The sequence below is a fragment of the Medicago sativa genome, chromosome 6 (assembly GCF_051527215.1).
Source record: "Medicago sativa cultivar Bolivia chromosome 6, Bolivia_mono, whole genome shotgun sequence".
In the NCBI taxonomy this organism is placed as follows: Eukaryota; Viridiplantae; Streptophyta; class Magnoliopsida; order Fabales; family Fabaceae; genus Medicago; species Medicago sativa.
In genome coordinates this window covers 21,840,654-21,861,911 of record NC_140754.1, presented here as the reverse complement: position 1 = coordinate 21,861,911, position 21,258 = coordinate 21,840,654, and the positions used below count along the sequence as shown (strand labels likewise).

Sequence of the window (21,258 nt, the reverse complement as noted above, 5' to 3'; positions counted from 1 at the left end):
TGAAGCCATAACACTCACATCTTTGGGTTTTAAAAATAAGTAGATTAGCTGCTAATGCATCTTATCTATTTTCTAACTACAATACTATTCTTCGTAGTAACTATTTTTGAAAATCCAAAGTTTTTAATAGAAGGAAAAGTTTTTGAAAATAAAATTTGATTTTTGAAAACCAAAAAATATGGATTGAATAAAAAACACAACAAATCCAACCATTTCACATTGTTTTCCAACAATAAAGGAACTTTACTCTTGCACAGTAAAATGCACAATCTTAGGAGAGAGACTAGACTCTAATACCATTTAACAGTGTTAAAATATACAAGAAGGATATTTGAATTAGGTTGACGTTTTTAATATTTTTTTTTTCATTTGACATAGGTTCGGTTGAACCATAGTCCTCTTTCAAAATCATTTTAACACAAAGATAAATTCTTCGTCAAATCATTTAACTCAAATTGGAATATTTAAACAAATTATGAAGTTAAACTATAAAGAACTTGCGCAGAATAAGTAAAGAGAGAAAGGGAATGTGTTTATATTGGTTACGCAGGATAAGTTGACACTTATACAAGAAATCTTGCGTTTTGCCAGGGAATAATGCCAGGAGCATCAGCTCCTGGCAAATTTGCCAGGAGTAATGCCAGGGAAACCCCTGGCAAATTGCAATTACAAACTGGACCATAAGCCAGGAGCAAACCCCTGGCAAAGTGCAGTAACCCCTGGCAAATTTTGGGCGGGAAAATTTAATTCAAATTTGAGCCCCTAAAGTCAAGGGAATCTCTGCATTATGCAGAAGATTTGACAAAATTCTGAAAAGCTGACATGCCAGGGGCTCAACCCCTGGCAAAATGCACAATTTCGTGGCAAATTACTGACACCTTTTTTTTAGGCCTGCGGCTACTCAATTGTGTTGGAGACCGAGCCTTGCCAGGGGCTGCTCCTGGTTGGGCTCCTGACAAATTGCAGATCTATAATTTCTACAAAAACAACACCGTTCCATTCATTCATTGAAACACCCCTGTCTCACTTAGAAAATTTTCCTCTTCTCATTTCTTCTTTCTCTCTAATACATTCATCTTCTATTTTCTAATTTTGAGGTAAAAAATTGTTTTGTTATAATTGTATTATTTTTACAATAAATTTTATACTCACTTATTTACTTATTTTTTTCTTGTTTGCTGCATCAGTGTTGTATCTCATTTGCCAAAGTAATTTCCACTGCCTCCTGTGAAGCTTGCTCTTGGATTTGTTTGTTGTTCCTCTTTGACAGGTTAGTATAAGTGTGTTGTGTTGATTATGTACAAAATAAAAGGATTTTATTGTGTTGATTTTTTTCTGGCCGAAAAAATAAATAAATGTGGTGCTGTATGTGTTGAATTATTTTTCCTTATATGATCTGTTCCAAAAAATAGATTTGTTATGCTGTCTTGATTTTTTTTATTCCTCATAAGATCTTTTATTTTGATTTTTTTGTTCCTCATAAGATCTTTTATTTTATGTTATGTTGTGTATGCATGTATGCTGCTGCTGATGGTTGAAATGAGAAATAAGGCTACTCTTGATATAAAACTTTGGAAATAGTTATTAGAAATGATAAATAAGTTTACTCTAGTCTAATAAAAAAAATTAATACGATTTTTTTAAAGTAATTTTTTTATTTAAGACAAATTATTATAAGGTTACTCTTGATATAAAACTTTGGAAATAATAATTAGAAATAAAAAATAAGAAATTCTTTTTTATTAGTTTGTAAATTTAAATTAATTTGTAAAACTGTTTTTAAAGTAATTTAAACTGTTATTTTAATTATTAAATTTTAATATTTTGATTTTTTAAACAACTAAAAAAACTTTTTTTTTAAAAAATTCGTACTCATTTTGCCAGGGGTAAACCCCTGGCAATTTCCCTGGCATGGTCTGAAAATGACTGATGTGATCTCTGCTAAAGCCTGCATGTGCCAGAGTACATCAGAAAAGCCTGCATGCATGTGACACATTTTGCCAGGGGTTATGCCAGGGTTTGTGCCAAGAGCGCATTTTGCCAGGAGCTAAACCCCTGGCAAGACAATTTTCGATGAGCGGATTTGCTGATGATTCTGCTCCTGGCAAAACCCATGGCAAACGTCCATTTGCCAAGGCTTTTTGCATTTTACCAGGGATTCTGCCCCTGGCAAAATGCAATATTTCTTGTAGTAGTCCTTGACCTATAATATGGATGCCATTGATTTTTCATGTAACCCTACCATTCTTAACAACTTGAAGATGTTGGACGACACTTTCAATGTATCATCACTGATTCACTTTCTTGGTCTTGTGCCGCCATGGTCATTTTTTGACCTTGGTCCTCCTTGACCTTGGGATTATACCCACTTCCCTAAGATGAATAGGTGCGTTTGCTTAGCCACCAGGTTGAACAAAATGTTGTGTTACTTTGGAATATTATTAATATAGAGTTGTTCTCTTCACCAAATGACATGATTTTACAATACAAATTTGATGTTTACATGATCCGAATTATGCCAAAATTATTTATAAATCATTTATTCTTTTCTCTGTATATGAGAATAATCGAGGGAACTTTATTGTGTAAACTATTATCAATATATGTATGATATGAGTATGCAATTCATGTCATGATTTCCAAAGTATCATGAAAGAGATTTGTCGGTTTTTCCATCTGCAACCGATTTGCGTAAACTGGTGGGGGTGAATCGAACCAAAGGCTTATTGTGTTCACATACCCTTTAAAATATACTTTTGCAATCTTCATCATGTTCACCATCATTTTATTTAGTTTTAAGCTAATGTAGTAGTCTCCTAACACAAGTTCTAACATATGTTGTATCATAAGTATGATAAATTGGGGGTTGAACCATGATAGAATCGAAGAAGACGTTTGTTAGTGGCCTTGGGTGAAACGTCACTAAAAAGGTCGTATGCATTTATCTTCTTCTACCAATCAAGTGGTCTTTCAGACTATTTGAGTTCTTTAATTTATTTCTTTCACGTGAAAATGTGAGAACCTCTTTGATGAGTGATTTGTAAACGTTCGTTGAACTTTGAGGCCTTAATCTCTCTATGATGAGTCCCAGAGTCCAACTAACCTAAACTTTCTTCACAAAAGAATCTAAAACAACATTTTTCTAGTAAACAAAATATTTTAGATATATTTTGGGTTGATATAATTTCATATTAAACAAAAATATAATCTAAAGTTATCAATTTGTTTGAGTTTATTAACAGACTAAAGTCTTCAAAATAGTCGAACCAAACTTTAGGACATGGTTAGAATTGGTTAAAACCTATCCCAATTACTACTTAAGTTCATTTGTGTTTAATTACATTTAAAAAAAGATATACTAGAACGATTACAAATATATAAGGGTTTGAATCCTAACCCAAACATGTTCTAAGTTATCTTTCCCATAGCTAACAACTATTTCAGTGCAAATTTCTCTAGAGGATGTTACATTCCGTAAAAGGTCGTAATTGATAGAACAAGATTCTTCAAACACAAAGTTGATGTCTCTTAGGGTAGATTTGACAACAATAATAACTTCCAATACTCCTTCTCTTTTATTTTCTTCCATTTGGAGTTCTTCCTTCAGCAAGTTGATACGAGTTCTAGCTAATGCAAGTGTACTCAATTCTCACACTACTATAAATTTGGCTTTTTATAGCACCAATGTAATAGCGCTTTCACAAAAATGCTATTAAAAGGGCAAAATTTAGATATGTTTTAGCGCTCCTGGTCGAGTGCTATTATAGGGTGCACAGAATTTGGATTGGATAGCGCTTTTTGCGAAACGCTATAATTTTACCTCACTTGGATAACGCTTCTAAAGAAACGCTATTATCCTACTATCCCTAAGTTAGCGTTTTGAGAAACACGCTATTGTTGACCTTTATTAAAAAAAAGAATAATAAAAAAAAAAAAAGCGGCCAAAGTTTTTCATTTTGGCTCACATCCAAAATACTCTTCTCTCTCTCGGAACCTTCTTCCTCTCTCATAGACTTTCGTCACCAAACCACCACCGTCGAACTCACCAAATCCACCCACCACTCTCCAAACCCTCTTTCACTCACTCCTCTCTCTCTCTCTCTCTCTCTCTCTCTCTCTCTCTCTCTCTCACACACACACACACACACACACACACAGACTCTCCGTTTTCAATTCGCCACCGTCGAACTCACCAGCCACCATCGTCCTCTCTGTCTCAACTCACCACCATCGAACTCATCAACCACCACCGTCCTCTCTCCAGAACCTTCCCCCACCTTCGTTTTCAATCACCCAAAACCTTCCTCTATCCTTCGTTTTAACTCAGCCACAACTGTCCTACTCTTCATCTCACGCACCCACCTCCGTCGAACTAACCCAATCGTTCAGTAATCACTCTCACTCATCGATTGAAAATAGAATCCTTCAAATTCTTGGAACCCGTTGTTTGAAACCTGAAATCTATTGAAACCCTAAGATTAGATTCTGGTAAATCGCAGTTTAATTTTCTTTGATTTTGAATCTCAGATTTTTTATTATATTTTGTTTTTTGCATTTAATTTTTGGTTTTGATTTTGTGCTGTGGAAATGTAGGTGGAAAGCTTGTTTATCAGACTTCTAAGAAGAGAGATATCTACGGCTAAGGTATCTTTCATTTTTGGTTTTGATTTTATGTTGTGGAAATGAAGGGTGTTATTGGTTGGGGATTAAGTAGATTGGTGTTATATCGGTTGGGGATCACAGGTGAATCATTGTTCTGAATGCTTAATATGTTAAATGAATACTATGAGACATGTTTGGATTGACTTATTTGAGCTTGTTGACTTGCATAAGCACTTGGAATATTGTTTGGAACTTAAGAAAACAATTTATTTTTATAAGCTGTTTTCAAATTATTTTCATAAGCTCTCCAAAATAGCAAATGAAAAATAACTTATAGCTTATGTGAAAAAATTTTAATTTTATTTCAGTTTTCGTGTCATAGAAATAGTGAATACGTAAGCATTTATCAAATATAGATTTTTCTAGTCAATTTGGTTCTCTATTTTTTCAAGAGGTATTATAAATATCAATACAATCTATGATGCATGCCTTTTTAGTTGGATACACATTGTACACATTTATGATGCATGCCTTTTAAGAGGTATTTGTTAATAGTATGCATTTTTATTTTGTCTGGCACGTTGTACACATTTATCATTCATATTTAGTGAATAAAGTTGGACAGTGCATCAAGATACTTTCTTACTCAATGATGATCACATTAATTGCTGATAATATTTTTAAGCACATTAGTGATCAGTCTTAAGAACTAAATGGAGGTTTTCTATAATTTACGTAAATTGCTTTCCCCTTCCTGCGTTACTTTATTTGTTGAACTAAGATTAATTTATTCAATAAAATAAGATCTCTGAATCATTGTTTGTGTGAATAACAAATGAATTGATTTGCTAGTCCTTGTTCCTTTATTTTTCGTTTGCTTTTTTCAGTAATGTGTTCCCATTAAGAAGGTGAGCACAGTATATCCATGTGGATGCCGTATAACCAAATACTCCCTATGTAGAGCATTAATTAAATGAATGAGTATGGAAGATTTGATACACAAAAATATCAATGAGTATTGTCAAATACCTTATAAAAAATAACTGATATCTTGAATGTTTGTGCTTCAGGTGTGGGAAGCAGCAACAAAAGTAGTGAAGGAAGAGGAAGCAATAAATTTAAGCTGGTTGTTTGATAGTATCAATCTTATATAGGTTCAAGAGAGCAGTCAGTCTCAGTTTGCACGACTGGCAGACTAGTTACAACAACTAATGCTAATCATGTATGTTTCTCTAACTGCATTAAGCATTATTACATCTGTATAGTTACTGGTGGCTTCTAAGATGCGCACCTAATTTGGGGTGTACGCTTGCTACCCTTATTGGCCACTGGAAACTTGTCAGAGGAATGTTTGTAACTAGTAACTACCTAAGCTTCATCTATAAGGCACCCAGCTAGGAAACTGATGATATTCCACTTAAGTATTCTATTGTATAAGTTGATTATACTTTTAGTCAATCGTGTCAAATTTTCTTGGGTCTATTAGTTATATGTTGCTTCTCCAATTATACCTATACATGTTTCATACTATGCATATTTTGTATTAGACCAGTAAATGTTAAAATCATGCGCTTGAATTGTGTTAGGATGGGAGATCGGAAAGTTCTTCTCAGGAAAGTAAAACACAAGATGGTTCCTCTGTTCCCAACGCAAGGGAATCAAGTGTGGGATCAGCCGCGAGTGTTAAAAGTGGGGGATCAGCCGCAAGTAAAACACAAGTTCTTCAGTGCTGTTAAAAGCTCGAGATACAACAATCTCATCGGGTATGTCGACCTTCTCAAAATTGGCTTGATTTCTGGCATGCCTAACGTTGTATATAATTGCTAGAATTCGAATGCTAGTCTTATTGTCTAGCTCTTTTAAGGATTTAACCAGCCACTCTGTATAGCTAATTTTAGGATTAGGACACAGATCACCACCCAAATTGTAGAATTTCCACACATTAGGAACTTTTTTGCACTCTTTAAAGATATGATCCACCGTTTCAACATGAGTACCACATCTGGGACACAAAAGTTGAGCAGTTCACCCCTCTTTTGATCAATTCCTGATTTACAGGGATTGCCTTATGAATAATTCGCATGCAAGGTTTTAATGTTAGGAATTGTTTTCAGGCCCCATAAATTCTTCTATACTGAGTTCATAAAATCCTGATTAGAAGAGCCAGGATGATCATTATTAATCCAATTTTGAATAGCATTATATCCTGTTTTGACGGAATAATTACCATCCTTTGAGTGCATCCACATTAGCTCATCCTTTTGATTATTGTCCACAATAGGAATAACAAACCAGAGAAAACTTCTGCATAAATGATGAACAAATAGTAATGGCATGTTTGGTTTTGTGTTCAAGTTAACTTATTGCGTCCCAATGCAACTATTGCCATGGTTTTGTTTAATTAGAAATGCAAGCTTCTCTTTAAACGCACGGCTGCGTCAAATTCAACTCTATAACAGACACACGCTAAGTACTACCACAACAAGACTGTAGTCATTGATATCTAGTAATAATTTAATGAGTTTTCTTTGCTATTTCAAAGTCTGTGGTATGATGTTATTTACCATGCTCTTAAAGTTGGTCAATGTTTATTCAAAAGAACGTTAGTATTAACAAGGGTGTGTGCTTCGTGATGTAGGGGTATGTGCTCCACTTGAAGAATCCATGGTTCCCAACAGGTAGCTTATTCTCTTCCTTGGTACTTTTGATTTGTGTTTGAGATAGTGGCATTAATTCAACTATAATGGTTTTCAACAAATATTCATGCATGTTTCTTCCTGTTAATGAATTATGCTTGGTTCTATTGAAATTTATAACTTTTTCTAGTGTTTGAGTTTTAAATGTCTTTGTAGACTATTGGTAGTGTTAAGGGCTGGTATGACTATTTGACATCAAAGTTTAGTTTTGTTTAAGGGAGTAGTGATATTTCTTGGTGTTGACTTGAAAGTGGTGTGTATGGCTTTGAAGATATTTTCTTGGTAATGCAGTAAATGGTGATAGGATTTGAGTGGCTTATTGTGTTTTCTCCTGCATCTTTTTGAATATGAATTTGTTCCAATTTTCATGGAAAAATCTTAATATAATTTTGAGGAGCTTAAATGCTATATTTGTGAGCTTCGTTTTTATTTCCGATAAGTGCAATGCTTGAATTATTTCTAATACGTTTAGTAACACTGAAATGTGGCACTGGATACCGGTTTTCAGGAATGCAATTCATTTGTGTGCTTTCATGTTTGTTACCATTGATTGATACTCAAGCTTATATATTTTTCCATTTGCATTCTTCTTTTTGTCCCAGATTTGAGTGTATGTTACTTGTGGTTATAGGGGAATAATGTGTATTGTTTCATCATTTGCAGAGCATCAAATTGGTCACAAAAAAGATCACCTTGAATTGGTTCACTGGTTGATGTTCGACTTATCCCACCCTACCGCTCAATCGCGCTTTTGGTGAATGTATTTTTAAAGGTATACATTCTTAATTCTCTTTCGAATCGAATCATAATTTGTTTTCGTATTGGTACGTGATAATTCACACATGAATTTCACTGAAAAGTGAGTATCGGAGAACCATACAATCATTAACAAACAATGTAAAAATTTAGACTAATTTATCTGGCCCAACAATTTAATGTACTACACTTGGTAGTGGACAGGTGTGTTAGAGGCAGAATGTGTTGTCTGTATTTATAGAATTACTTACCTAACAATGTTAGATAACCTTCCGATGTGGGACTTGCTATTATTCTATGTTAGATAAAACACATATGCTAGCTGCCTATATTACTATAAAACATCACCTGTCCAAATTCTTTGAAATTTAAGAACTGCGTACCCAAACCCGAACCACGTACCCAAACAAATTGCAAACTGTGTGACTATGGATAGGATCACCTCTAGGCCTAATGGCCTTATGTCTCTTTGATTTTCTATACTTGTTCCTTGTTCCTTCATGGCCAACTATATTAGTGAGTTTCTTTTTTCTTTTTCATCATTTTCGTTTTTAATGTAATTTGAAATAGTTATGCCTGGATGTTAAAAATTAAGTTAGATTTCACAAGATTAGGCTGTTGGAATTTTTGTATTGGAACTGGATAGTTTGACAGGTTAATAGACAAACAGTGAATTACATAATGTCTGGATGTATTGTATTGTATTGTATTGTTTGTCAACTGAGATTCTTTTGATTTTAAGTGGATTCTTTATGCACTTTAGAATCCTTTGAGTTATTTTAAACTGTTGGCTATGCTGGAAATTGAATGATACTTGATTAATTTTTCATTCCATACGACACAGGAGAATATGCTCGAGGTAGATCTATTGAGTAATTTTGATTGCTTGTCACGAGTCCTCTCAATGTTTGGTGTTTTTTTTTTGTGGTTGTGGCTGCTTTTATCTTATATATGTTGTGCACGAACTTTCATTTTTATGCAAGTGTACATTAGATGTCATTTAGGATTGATTAATATTTATGACATTTGTAAATAAGTTTCTGATCAACAAATTACAAGTGTTTATTTCTATCAATGGATTAATGGATTACTAGTGTTTCTAATCATTATTTTGTTGTATTGTCTGATCAACATTTTATTATAATGCTTTTGGCTGTAGATTTCATTTAAAAAAATAAAATAAAAATAGGGACTTTTATTAGCGCTTTATGTAAAACGCTAAGAAACATCAGTTAAAAATAGCACAAAAATAAAGCTATATTAGCGCTTTTCTGAAAGCGCTAAGAAACATCAGTTAAAAATAGCACCTAAAATGAGGCTTTATTAGCGCTTTTCAGAAAGCGCTATTGAAACGTTGCTATTTAATAGCGTTTGGAAAGCGCTATTATAGGCTCCTGACCTTTTATAGCGGGGGCTTTCTTAGCGCTTGAGAAGCGCTATTAAGAGCCAAAATAAGTGCTATTAAAGGGGGTATTTTGTAGTAGTGTCATTGCACAATAATAGTTATAAATTCATCTTCAGAGGAATATTGAAATTTATACTTAACGATTAAAATTATAATTATGATATGTAAACTAAGGGGTTGCACAATTAAGGGTGAAAACTGATAAAAGAGCGATTAAGTCATGTTCGATTCCCTTCTCTTTTGCTATTTTTTAGCCGAGTTCCGAGCCTACAGTTGTTTACTTAGTTTCATGACTTTCTAACAAAATAGCTAAGTCTTATGCCTTGAAACTTAACCTGGCTTCTTTGACCACAACCCCCTAATGTCTTAGGCGAATATGTAATCATCGAAAGGTTGTATTGTGCATTAAACTCTTGTCACAAATGCAATAATAGAGTATGTATAAAGCAATTACCTAATCAACAATTAATATTAGATCAAGTTCCAAAAATTAAGGTTAATAGTCATTCAAAACATAAATCGATTTATGGACATTCATAAATACATAAAAGCGCCAAGATCAAATATATTTAACCCTTTTAACCGCAGGGGAAAATATATTTAACCCTTCAATATAATATGTTTTATCAAACTTCTAAAATACTATATCATTTTTTAGGGACTAAAGATATAAGATCTTTTTCGATGTAAAAAAATGTAAGCCTGGTAGTATTAGTGAAATTAAAACTATTGGCCATCATGTACAATGATCATCAAAAAGAAGAAGTATGATTATAAAGTACACTAAAGAGGTGAGAATATTTTAAGATAAATATATTTTAACACCAATACTGCATAAAATTTATCCACCAATTTTATTAATGAGATTTTAGATATGAGAAGAACTTTTTGTAAATACAAAATGATTGGTGTAAAAATAAAAGAGAAACCGAGTTTTATGGCTTCATTTTTCTCAATGGTGGATCACGACATGGACGCCTAAGACAAGGAGGCGGGTCGCATATTTCTCCTGCCACCTTGCACATTGCCAACTAGAGCACATGCGATAGCGGCAAGAATCACCACAAACTTCAAGAACGTCTTGAGTATTCATTTATAGGCATAGAGAGTATCCATTATAACCAAATTTTGTATGCAATGAAAAGTAAAGTGGATATCTTAGAGCAAAATATACTATTCATTTATAGGCATAGAGAGTATCCTCTAAAATGTCACAATTCAAAATAATTTGTTAATGAATAGAAATCATTGATTTTTTTTATCATATTAAGTAATTTTTTTAATGTTGGTTGACTTTGTTTTTATTCTATATGCATATGTTGACTGACTTTAGTTTTTCATTATTTTATTATACTATAATTTCCAATAATATTTAGTGAAAATTGTGATTTTATGATAGTGTTTTTTTAATCTTCATTAACATCACCACCTAATGCATATTTATCCATGTCTATGGATATTATCATTAGAATTGGTCTCTTGCTCATCCCTATCCGTTACAATGTAGTTTTTCTTCTTCTTTTTCTTGCCCTACTTTTGAAAACAATTGTCCGCTCTACCCTACATTCAAAATAAATATCCTACTATCTCTCAGTTGGCGACATCCTACTACCTTTTTCCTTTTTTTTTTGTTTTCAATTTCCATTTTTTTTTGGCTTAATAATTTATACTTCCTTCATCATGGCCCCATCTCGGTTGGCACTATCTTACTAGATTTTATTTTTGTTGGTTGAAAATTTATTAAATAAATAATTAATAGAAAAATATAAAATAACATAATAATATAGATTGGTAAATATTACAAATTAAAATACAACGAAAGTACTACTAACGTGCAGGATTAGGGCAATTTTTGCGATAATGACTTGTGCCTCGACACACTCCACATTTTCTTGGAACCTTTTCAACTTCATCCATTTCGGTCCTAATGTGAGTGGTGGATAGACGACCCTTTTTTGATCTTCGCATAGACAAATTCGGGCAAAGCTCAAATCCTACATATGGGGGCCAATAACTCTGGTGGTGAACTGGGTTGAAACTTCTGTTGTAGACATCGTATACTCTCTCATTTCAGAAAACTGGATCTATATAGGAAGAATAATCATGACTGAAGCTAGAACATGCATCTATGACATGCGAACATGGCATATGTAAAGCTCGAATTTTTCCACAGTCACACCACTTGCTTGTATGTCGACCTTGTACTCTCCCTTTGCCATTCCTTTCTTATAATCGATAGTTTCATGAACAGAGAAGGTATACCTCATTCGATCAAAATGGGTGACTTGGTGAGTGGTTGACTTAGTCACCTCTTCCTTAATCATATCCCTGCACTTTTCTGCTAATTACGCACTAGAACCTATTGGTTCTTCTGACTCAGCGCCGCTGTCCTATAGTAGGTTGCTTTGACCATACATGATATTGGCATGTTGTGAACACCCTTATATATATTGTTCATTGACTTAACAAGGTTTTATGTGATCTGGCCCCATCTCCGACCTTCATCATATGCTTGAGCCCACTTCTCTTTTGGTAGATTGTCAACCCAATTTGCAGCTTGCTGTCTTTCCTATAGGATTTCCCTGCGGTAATAGTTGAACGAGGGAATATTCATTGCATATCCTGCATTAGCAAAATTCATGTAAGATATATTTGGACAATATTATGCAACATTTATAGTAATAGGAATGAGAAATGATCATTGTTACCCATATTGAAAAGCTTTTTCGTAAGCTCTCGATCCTTGATCGCTCTCGTAAAGTTTTGTGCAATGTGGCGAAGATAGTACACGTGGAATGTCCCTTGCGAACCATTTTTTGGATCATTAAAAACACTTTTTATTGATTTTCAAAAAAAAAAAAAAGAGCATAGTAAGATGGTGCCAACTGAGATGGAGCCATGATGAAGGAAGTATAAATTATTAAGCCAAAAAAAAATTGAAAAATTGAAAAGAAAAAGAAAAAGAAAAAGAAAAGAGGTAGTAGGATGGCGCCAACTGAGAGGGAGCCATACAGAAGAATGATGGTGCCATCTCAGATGGTGCCATCTCAAATGACGCCATGTAAGGAGAAAAATAAAAGTAGAATAAATTTGATATTTATTTTGAATGTAGGGTAGAGTGCACAATTTTTTTTTAAAGTAGGATCTGGAAAAAAAAAATCTTACAATGCATGAACTTGCTTCATTCAGCTTGCCTAGTTGAGGGAGTAGTTGAGGACCACAAGTTGGTCGGCGTGCATCTAGAAGATTATCTAGAATAAGTGGGGTGGGTTCACTTCATCGAATATATTTTTTTTAGGGGGAAACATATATTTCAAAAAATGATATTTTGTAAAAAACGATATTTTAAAAACACAGCTCTATATGTACCCCAAAAATAGCTTTATATACAAATTTAAATTAAAATATCCCTTCAAAAGATTAAATTAAGTTAAACAAATTTCTCGTTACAAATTGAACAATGTTTATCTTGAAATTTATTGATTATTGGGGAGGCCCTAAAGCCAGTTTTGAGAGTTTAATAATTTGAATATAAATGAGTGTATATAAATTAGGGTTTCATTTTTGTTTGGTTACTGGGATGGCCCTAAAGCCAGATTTATTTTTAAACTTTTTATAAATAAAAAAGCCAGTTTTAGATATATTCAATTTTGACATGATCAAATATTTTTGGTACACAAGATTAGAATAATTCTTTTTTATAGCGTGTAATATTTTTCCTAAGATTGTTTAGCAATTTTTTCAATGAATAATGTAAATAATGTCATAAAAAAGTTTACCAAATATTCTTTTTTAAATGGTTTTTAAGAATAGTCACTAACCACCTTTATCGTCAAACCAAGCCAAAAAAGCTGTCTCAATATGCAAATAATGGCATGCAGTTGGTGAAACAACCTTTTGACATTGTAAACAAAAATCTTCAAATCTCATCATCAAAATCATATAATCCATAAAGTCACAAATAGTTGTTGATGAGATTTTTGTTTTTCTTATACCCCTTTCCTCTCCTCATAAAACCAAAAATATCAACAAAAAAAAAAAATCCAACCCAACATTCTTGTACAAATTTTAATTCGTGGGCTGTCATTAATTTTTCTTCCTTCATAAAAATCACATTGTTGTTTAAGGTTTTGTGTTCTTGAGAGAGAGATGTGTCCTTTAAGGTTCATCTTGGTGTTCTTCTCTGCGGTTCTGGCAGGTTACTTTGCATGGAGAACGGTTAGATCTTCACCAAAGATTGATTTGGCTTGTGATGATTCAATTGAGGAAGAAAAATCATCTTTCAAGAAGGAAGATTTTGATTTCAAAAAGGTATACCCTTCAAAAAAATTATTATTTTTTATATAATTGATCTTGGTTCCTTTATCTTTTTAAAGTTATGTTTAAATTTGTTCATGATATGTAGTCTACGAATCCAAATCTTGGAATTTTAATTTTAATTTTTTTTCATTTTTAGACTAATGTGTTTTGTTTTTATTAATTAATAACTAATGTTGATTGGGTTTTTAGATGATGTTTTATTGTTAAGGTTTGGGATTTTATTTTTCTTTGTGTTTGATTGTGTTTTGGTTTTTTAATCATGGGAATAATGATTGGATTTATAGATGATATGCTAATTGATTTTGGGATTATCTTTTGTGTTTTGTTGTATTTTTGTATTCAATTCACCAAAATATGTTGATTGGGTTTATAGATGAGGTTTTCATGTTAAATCTTGGAATTTTCTTTGGGTTTGGTTTTTTTTTTGTTTCAGTTGACTTTTTGGATTTATTTTTAATTTTTGTGTTTGGATATGTTTTTGTTTTGAACTCATCAAAATGTTGATTGGGTTTTCAGATGATTCAAAATGGATTTTGGGTATTCGTTGACATGGCTAGTGGAAGGTATCTATGGAGAAATTTGAGGCAAACAAACAAAGATGAAGAATTGAAATCCTCTAAGAATTAGGGACTCAATTATAGTGTCATAAATCCTTGTTTGTGGGTTCAAGAATAATCTTTGGTAGATAAATGAATTGAAAGAACTTTCTGCATTGTATTCATGTTTGTTTTCCAAAGCCTTATGTCTAAATTACTATTTTTAGATAGTTTTTTTTTTTGCCTCTCAATTCAATGCTAACAAATTCAGAATATTTTTTTGGAAAGAAATTCAGAATATTTTTAGATGGCGTATCTCTGGGTAGGTTATTATTTGGATAAAAAAGTGTTATAAAATTAATCATTACCATAACAACGTATTGTAAAATATCAAAGAATGGAGATAATGAAGAAAGAGAGAAGATATAAGAGACTATTGTGTTATGCTCTTTAAAGTGTCCATTCACAAATAAACATGAAACCTATTTATAGGACATAAGTTTTGCAATCGATTAAAAAAAAAAATGATATTTGTATATTTTGTGACAACTTCATCTCTCATATTTATATTTTTGTGTCAATGATTTTTGCTTTGATTTTCGTATCAATAACTATCAAATACTCCCTCTGTTCCTTTTTAATTGTCGCATTTTGACTTTTTACACAAACCAAGACAACAAATACTTTTACTACTTTTGATACAACAATTTATCTTTTTCCTATAATAACCTTAATCATTTAATACTTCATTTCATACATTTTTCTCTCTGTAATAAATATATAGGGGTAATATAGGCAAAGCCACATTTAATGATACTTTGAACTTTGAAAACGACAGTTATTTAGAAACAAAAATTTTATGCAAAAGTGACAATTATAAAGGAACGGAGGGAGTAACATTTATAGCACCTTAACAAGTTTATTAATATAAAAGAAAATGATGAAACAAACATCTAGGAGGACTAGACCGAAACCCAAGATAACAATCAAGAGATTAAACACCAACTATTTTGTTAAAAACCTTAGCAAGAAAATCATATGGAATAAAACCATAGTAAAGGTAAAACGAGTGTAGTGTAAAATAGCAAAAAAACAACAAATCTCATGACTAGCAAAATCTAATATCTATGGCAAGTACAAGCCAAGATTGGTAGTAAGAGATTGAAGCAAAGACCATGTCTTGAAAATAAAACCGTATCTTTTTTATTTTAGATAGTTTGTATTCGAGAGAAATAGTTGTCTTATAATTTAAGAAGAGGCAAGAATTTAAGTTTTTGTTGAGTTTTTTTCTCCGATTTATCTTGTTCTATGAACAATTTTAAAATCAAATACAATACAAGTGAAAATGTAATGTCGAGTCCTAACAACAAGTGCTTATTTATTTTGTAGTCATAGGAAGATTAACAGAGGCGGAACTGGGGGGTGGCAAGGGGGAGCCACCGCCACCCATCCTTTATATGAAATTACCATTATACCCTTCTATATAAATAATATTTTAGTAAGATATTTTACATTTAGGCATAAATTTTCTCTTTCATCAGTGGAAACAGAGATTAGAGAACACGATTCTCTTCTTCTCCCAACCAAAAAATCAAATCGTGATCCAACCACCACACACGTTCACACCACCGCAAACCAAACTCTGCCACCAATCTCCATCTCTATCTTCATCGCCGATCTGAACTATGAAGTGAGAACAGAGAGCTATCTCCATTTCTCTCAACAAACCCTAATTGTTGTTGAAAATTGTAAGTTAATGTGAAATTGAATGTATTTTCATTCAAATATGATTCTTCTTTGATGATTACATGTTATTTAATTGATTGCCTGTTGATTATATGTATTGTTTATGTTTTTTTTTGAAGGGTGTATGGAGGAAGAATCATAATTCTGCTTTTCAATCTTCTTCGGCCTTCTCTGCCTCCTCTTCTGCTGCTGTAGCTGCAGCTGCTTCTTTTGCTGCTGGTACCACTTTTGCTTCAAGGGCTTTCTTTCGGTATGTTTTTATGTGGAGTATTACCCTTTTTATTTGGATGTTAAAAATTTAATTTTGATATTGTTTTTGAGATGGGTTTTGGTTATTTTTATAAGGGTGGTGATGATTTTGGGTAATTGGGTATGGCTGTGATGTGGGTTAATATTCATTCAGATTTTAGGGTGTATTGTTTATTTAATTGATCATATGATCATATGATTTTGCTTCTGCAGTACATAGTAACAGCAAACTATAAAATCCAAATTTTTTGAAGGGTGTATTGTTTATTTAATTGATCATATGATTTTACCGTGTTAGTATATGGTCATTTAAATTTTTTTTTTGTTTTGTAGCATTTGAAGCGGTTAAGATGAAGTATCAAAGAATGGATTCTATTTTCAAGAGGAAGGCCGTTGATATTCAAGAGATGAAGTTATAATTTCTTCATCCGAACCTGAACAAGTTCACGAGAATCCAATAATTGAAGAAAATGAGTCTCGTCCTTTAAAGGTTAATAGAGTTGATCCAGATGACATTGAGAATTCTTTAGAAAGGGATACAGGAAAACGTATTCCAATTTGGCAATATCCACCAAATCAAAAGGACGCTATACGAAGAGCGTATCTAAAATGGGGTCCTCATCAATCAAAATTAGAAAACTATCCCATGTCCGGTATCGGGAAAGCACAAAGGCGGTTTCAACACACTTGGTTTAGCTTTATTATATTATGTAGTTTAAATTTTGAATGATCGATTTTTGGTTTATTACGACTTAAATGTGTTGTGTTTAATATGATTTATATATTTTAGTTTATTTTGATGGCGAGATGGCGGCCACCCCAAACTTTTTTGTCTGGCTCCGCCACTGAAGATTAATAGAGAAATCAATTGAATTTGGTGCTATTATATACACACAAATAGTCGAATTTGTTGATTTATTTTCAAATTTTAATACATTAGTCATCCAAAGGTGAATCAAATCTCCTTCATGATTTATATATCTTTGAGAAAAATGACACAGAAAAACAGTGCTTCAAAGTTGGTGTTAAATGAAAATAACATCACAAAATAAAAATCTTCAATAAAGAAATCTTTTTTTAATTTCAAGCCATTCATTAGATATTCAAATGCTTGTGCTGCAAGAGGTAATCCCCACACTTCTTTACTATCTCCTTGACCAGCCACAAGCTCTTCCCACTCTTCTTTATCATGTATAAATGCATATTGCCTAAACAACAATGAACATTTGTTTTTAATGAGACAAGATAAATGGTGAAGTTGAAATATTTTCATGATTGTTACAACTTTCTCATCATGAGTGGAAACTAAAATGGAAGCACATTTGGATTTTGGATCCACGTGACAATACAAATTTCACCTTGTTCCGCATGTGTTAACTTAATCCCACTTCAAATTATTGACTCATATTTCACACATATCTCAAAATCATAAAATATTTTGTGATGAAATATATAATTGAATATAGAAATCTCTCTACATGAACAACTCTAGAAATACAAACCCAAATTTTTGAATCAAAATTACTACCCACCCTATCATATCATTGAATCTATATTGTATATAAAGAAAATAGAGGATTTTGGGCTTGATTTTTTACTTCTTATTATACCATTAAACAAATTTGTCTATAAAAAGGCTATATAGTTGGTGTCATTCAAAAAAAAATAAGAATTTATATTATATTTGATATATTTTTTTCATTGAAAAAGATAAGTATAATTTGTTACAATATGAAAATGAAAAATATCTATACCTATATTATATTCAAAATCAAAATCAAGATTTCACAAATTCCGCGGTTTATAATTTATATGCACTAGCAGAATAAAAAGACCAGACAGACGAACACGAAGTGTCTGTCTAAACGTTAGTATCAATAAAGAAAGTGTTTTTTCCAATACCACCTAAGCTAACAATGGGATATATGGAAAGGAAGTGAGACACTTGCGCTTGGGTGAGTAAAAAAAATTAACTTCATGTATGTATGGTACCAACAAACAGAAGTGATAGAACACTATAGGTTCTTACATGCTTTCCCCAATTTCAGCTATTAGACATTAACCATTAAACAAATGAATTCCAAAAATTCAACTGAATAATGGTAATTTATGCATGATCAATAGCAAGAATTCATTATTAAACCTATAAATAAGTAAGACAATAACGAAAGATGAAACCTTGCATTGTCATTTGAGATATGCAATTGTTTCACATAAGTCTGACCATATTTGAAGTTGTAAATGTGCGAAAATGAAATTCAACATAAGGTTTTTTAAAATTTAATTGTTGCTAAATGTTGTCAAGCCAAGGGAGGTCAATGTTTATTTTAAAATTAGAGGGTGTGTGTGACACTTTACCAAATTTGAGGGGAGATCAATAATTTCCCCTTATTTTATTTGTAAAATATTGTTACAACTTACAACTACATTGCTCTTAATATGAATATTGCTAGATTAATTTGTTTTTTGACAAATATATTTCTAGTTAGAAAAAACGGGAAAAGTGACACTAAAATTAAGTTGAGTTTGAATTCATACGGGTTGCAAAAGATCTATTTAGAAGTTAGATAAATAAGCATTCTGTGTCTGAAATGCAGAAAATACAAAATAATATATGAAGTCAAATAAGAGATTAAAAGAATGATTAATATTGTTGATGTTATTTGTCATATTTTAAAGTAATAACTATTTTATGCGATTATTTAAAAAAAAAATATTCACTTATTTGACCGATGATGAATACATAATACATAAATGTACAATCACTTTATATTACTAAAATATATAATATTGATTTTCACATAACATACATCAATCAAAGACTCACATATAATACATGAAGAACATGAGATATTTGTATTTTTTTGTAGCAAATGCTTGTGTGTGTGTGTGTGTGTGTTTTTTTGGTGAAATTCTTGTGATTTTTTCATGTAGTTGGTGATGTTGTTTGTTATTTAAATGCATGAGTCTAAAAGTCATGTATAATTCATGATAATTATAGAAAATTAACTGTGTAAAACCCATTAATCTAAATTAATCATAGCGCCCTCACAACCTTTCTAACATATCTTTTTCTGGAGACTTGCATTTTTAAGAACGTCTTAAATCAAATATCTGCACAATTTGCTAACCAAAGCTAAAATGTGGAATGAAAAAAATATTCTAAATGAAACATATGATGAGCAAGTCAATATATAAGAAAAATACTACAAAGTTCATAAACATTAATTGAGTTGAAGAGTACAAAAACAGCTATGTCTGATAGCTTATATGAAAAACACAAAACGTTCATATAATTAAACTACTCTAACATTAAATTATCATGTTCATCGATACAAATAAATCATACAACCAAGTAATAGTCTAATAGTCTTATACATTCAATTTACTTTATCAAATTGACAACAATTGTTGTCTTCGTGCAATTCATTTTCTATAAATATGGCAATCAATTAGTAAATTATTATTTTAGTTAAGTTGTCAATTAAAAAACAAACCAAAAAGCTATATGCATCCATTTCAAATAGCTACAACAAAAGGAAAGAAATACTATTGCGCTAAAAACATACTTAGAGCAAGTGTACTCTATCGTAAAAGTAGTATACAAGATTATCGCATCCGCAAGGATTAATTAACAAGTACCAAACTAGTTAAGATTATTTATTATTTAGACGAATAACTAGTTGAATGGTTTTCGTAACGAAATAGAAAATAAGAAGAAGGATAAAAATACAAAGATGTAAATCAATAGAGAGAGGTCTAGGGTCACGGTTTCACTTGCAAGTTTCAATTCCCTTATGTCTAGTTCTAATTAAAATCCTTTATTTATATTTAATCACCAATCCCTTTACTAAAACTATTAATCCGTTTGGTCATTCGTGATTAATATTCTTTTTCCTAAATTAACACTTTGTTTGGTCATTCAAAGAGTTGAAACCAAGAAAAGCATAAAGCACAATTTTTGAATGATTGGAAGACTAAAATTAAGGTTTGATCATGCAAAAATTCTAGTCTCAATTGTCTTATAGGTCCATCAATTAATTGCATTACGATCATTGATCAATTAAGTTGATTATTGACATGCAAATGTTTGATCATTCCTAATCATGTGATAAAATCAATATAACAAACTTGATTGGAATAAAAGCTGAAATTCAAATTAATAAACTAGAACATTACAAAGTCTCTTAACTTGCAAGATCCACCTAAACCCTAGAAAAATATTTAGAGTAAGTCAAGACACCTATAAGATTCCACCCTATCTCTATTTGTCATTGCCTTCTTTGTTGTTATTTTTGTTCCAAATTTTCTTTTGTTGTTCAAAGCATGAACCAGAGAGAGAGAGAGAGAGAGATTTGTTGATCGATCTACATTGGTTGCTGGTTGTTTGTTTGTGAAGAAGAAAGAATGGATAATGGGTTGTTGATTTTGTTTTTTTGCCGAAGAAGAAAGGAGGACGAGATAGTGGTTTTGGTTCTTCCTCATGATTTGGCGGCGATGAGAGGAAGAGGGATGCTGGAGAGAGACGGCGACGAGAGGATGAAGAAGAGGAAACACAACTCCTAAATATTAAAATTATAATTAACAAAAAAAAATCATCATAAATGCCATGTGTACGGTTTATGTACAGTCAGCAAATGTCATCTATGCAAAAACCAGCTAGATAAGCAAGAAAGTGGGCCTAGGGAAAAAAAATTGCAGGGATGAATTTCATTTTTTTTTTGCAGGGACAAAAAACATATTTTAGCCAAAATAATAATTTTCACATTAGGACAATAATCCTCAAATCAGACAACTTACTTGGTTCTTTAATAACCTCTTGCTATAGAGAGAGAGAGAGAGAGCGGGGGGGGGGGGGGGGGGGGGGGGGGTTTCATTTTTTGTATCTTGGTCGTGGGATTGATCCCAAGAGAAACCATTTTTCCCTTTCTTCCCTCTTGTGCTTAAC

General features: G+C 32.1%; 1 protein-coding gene and 3 long non-coding RNA genes across 4 annotated transcripts; 3 read left to right on the top strand and 1 right to left on the bottom strand.

Moving 5' to 3' along the window:
- Positions 1-3,736: 3,736 nt before the first annotated feature.
- Positions 3,737-9,157, top strand: LOC146913699 (uncharacterized). The gene is made up of 7 exons (XR_015013782.1): positions 3,737-4,488; positions 4,594-4,644; positions 5,673-5,824; positions 6,189-6,365; positions 7,241-7,280; positions 7,962-8,070; positions 8,899-9,157. It is a non-coding gene; the product is annotated as an uncharacterized LOC146913699 (long non-coding RNA).
- Positions 9,158-11,173: 2,016 nt separating this feature from the next.
- On the bottom strand, positions 11,174-12,765 carry LOC146913698 (uncharacterized). The gene is made up of 2 exons (XR_015016421.1): positions 12,168-12,765; positions 11,174-12,081 (listed from the first exon to the last, which is right to left on the bottom strand). It is a non-coding gene; the product is annotated as an uncharacterized LOC146913698 (long non-coding RNA).
- Positions 12,766-13,124: 359 nt separating this feature from the next.
- On the top strand, positions 13,125-14,545 carry LOC146913697 (uncharacterized). The gene is made up of 2 exons (XM_085716926.1): positions 13,125-13,770; positions 14,296-14,545. The coding sequence occupies exons 1-2, from the start codon at positions 13,609-13,611 to the stop codon at positions 14,404-14,406; spliced, it is 273 nt and encodes a 90-aa protein (XP_085573052.1). The 5' UTR covers positions 13,125-13,608; the 3' UTR covers positions 14,407-14,545.
- A 1,280-nt stretch (positions 14,546-15,825) lies between these two features.
- Positions 15,826-17,116, top strand: LOC146913696 (uncharacterized). Its single transcript, XR_015013778.1, has 3 exons — positions 15,826-16,063; positions 16,181-16,311; positions 16,644-17,116. It is a non-coding gene; the product is annotated as an uncharacterized LOC146913696 (long non-coding RNA).
- Positions 17,117-21,258: the final 4,142 nt, after the last annotated feature.

Coding starts and splice junctions, on each gene's coding strand:
- LOC146913697 (XM_085716926.1), top strand. CDS start 13,609: ATGTGTCCTTTAAGGTTCATCTTGGTGTTCTTCTCTGCGGTTCTGGCA. Junction 13,771..14,295: donor AAGATTTTGATTTCAAAAAG/GTATACCCTTCA, acceptor TTGGGTTTTCAG/ATGATTCAAAATGGATTTTG.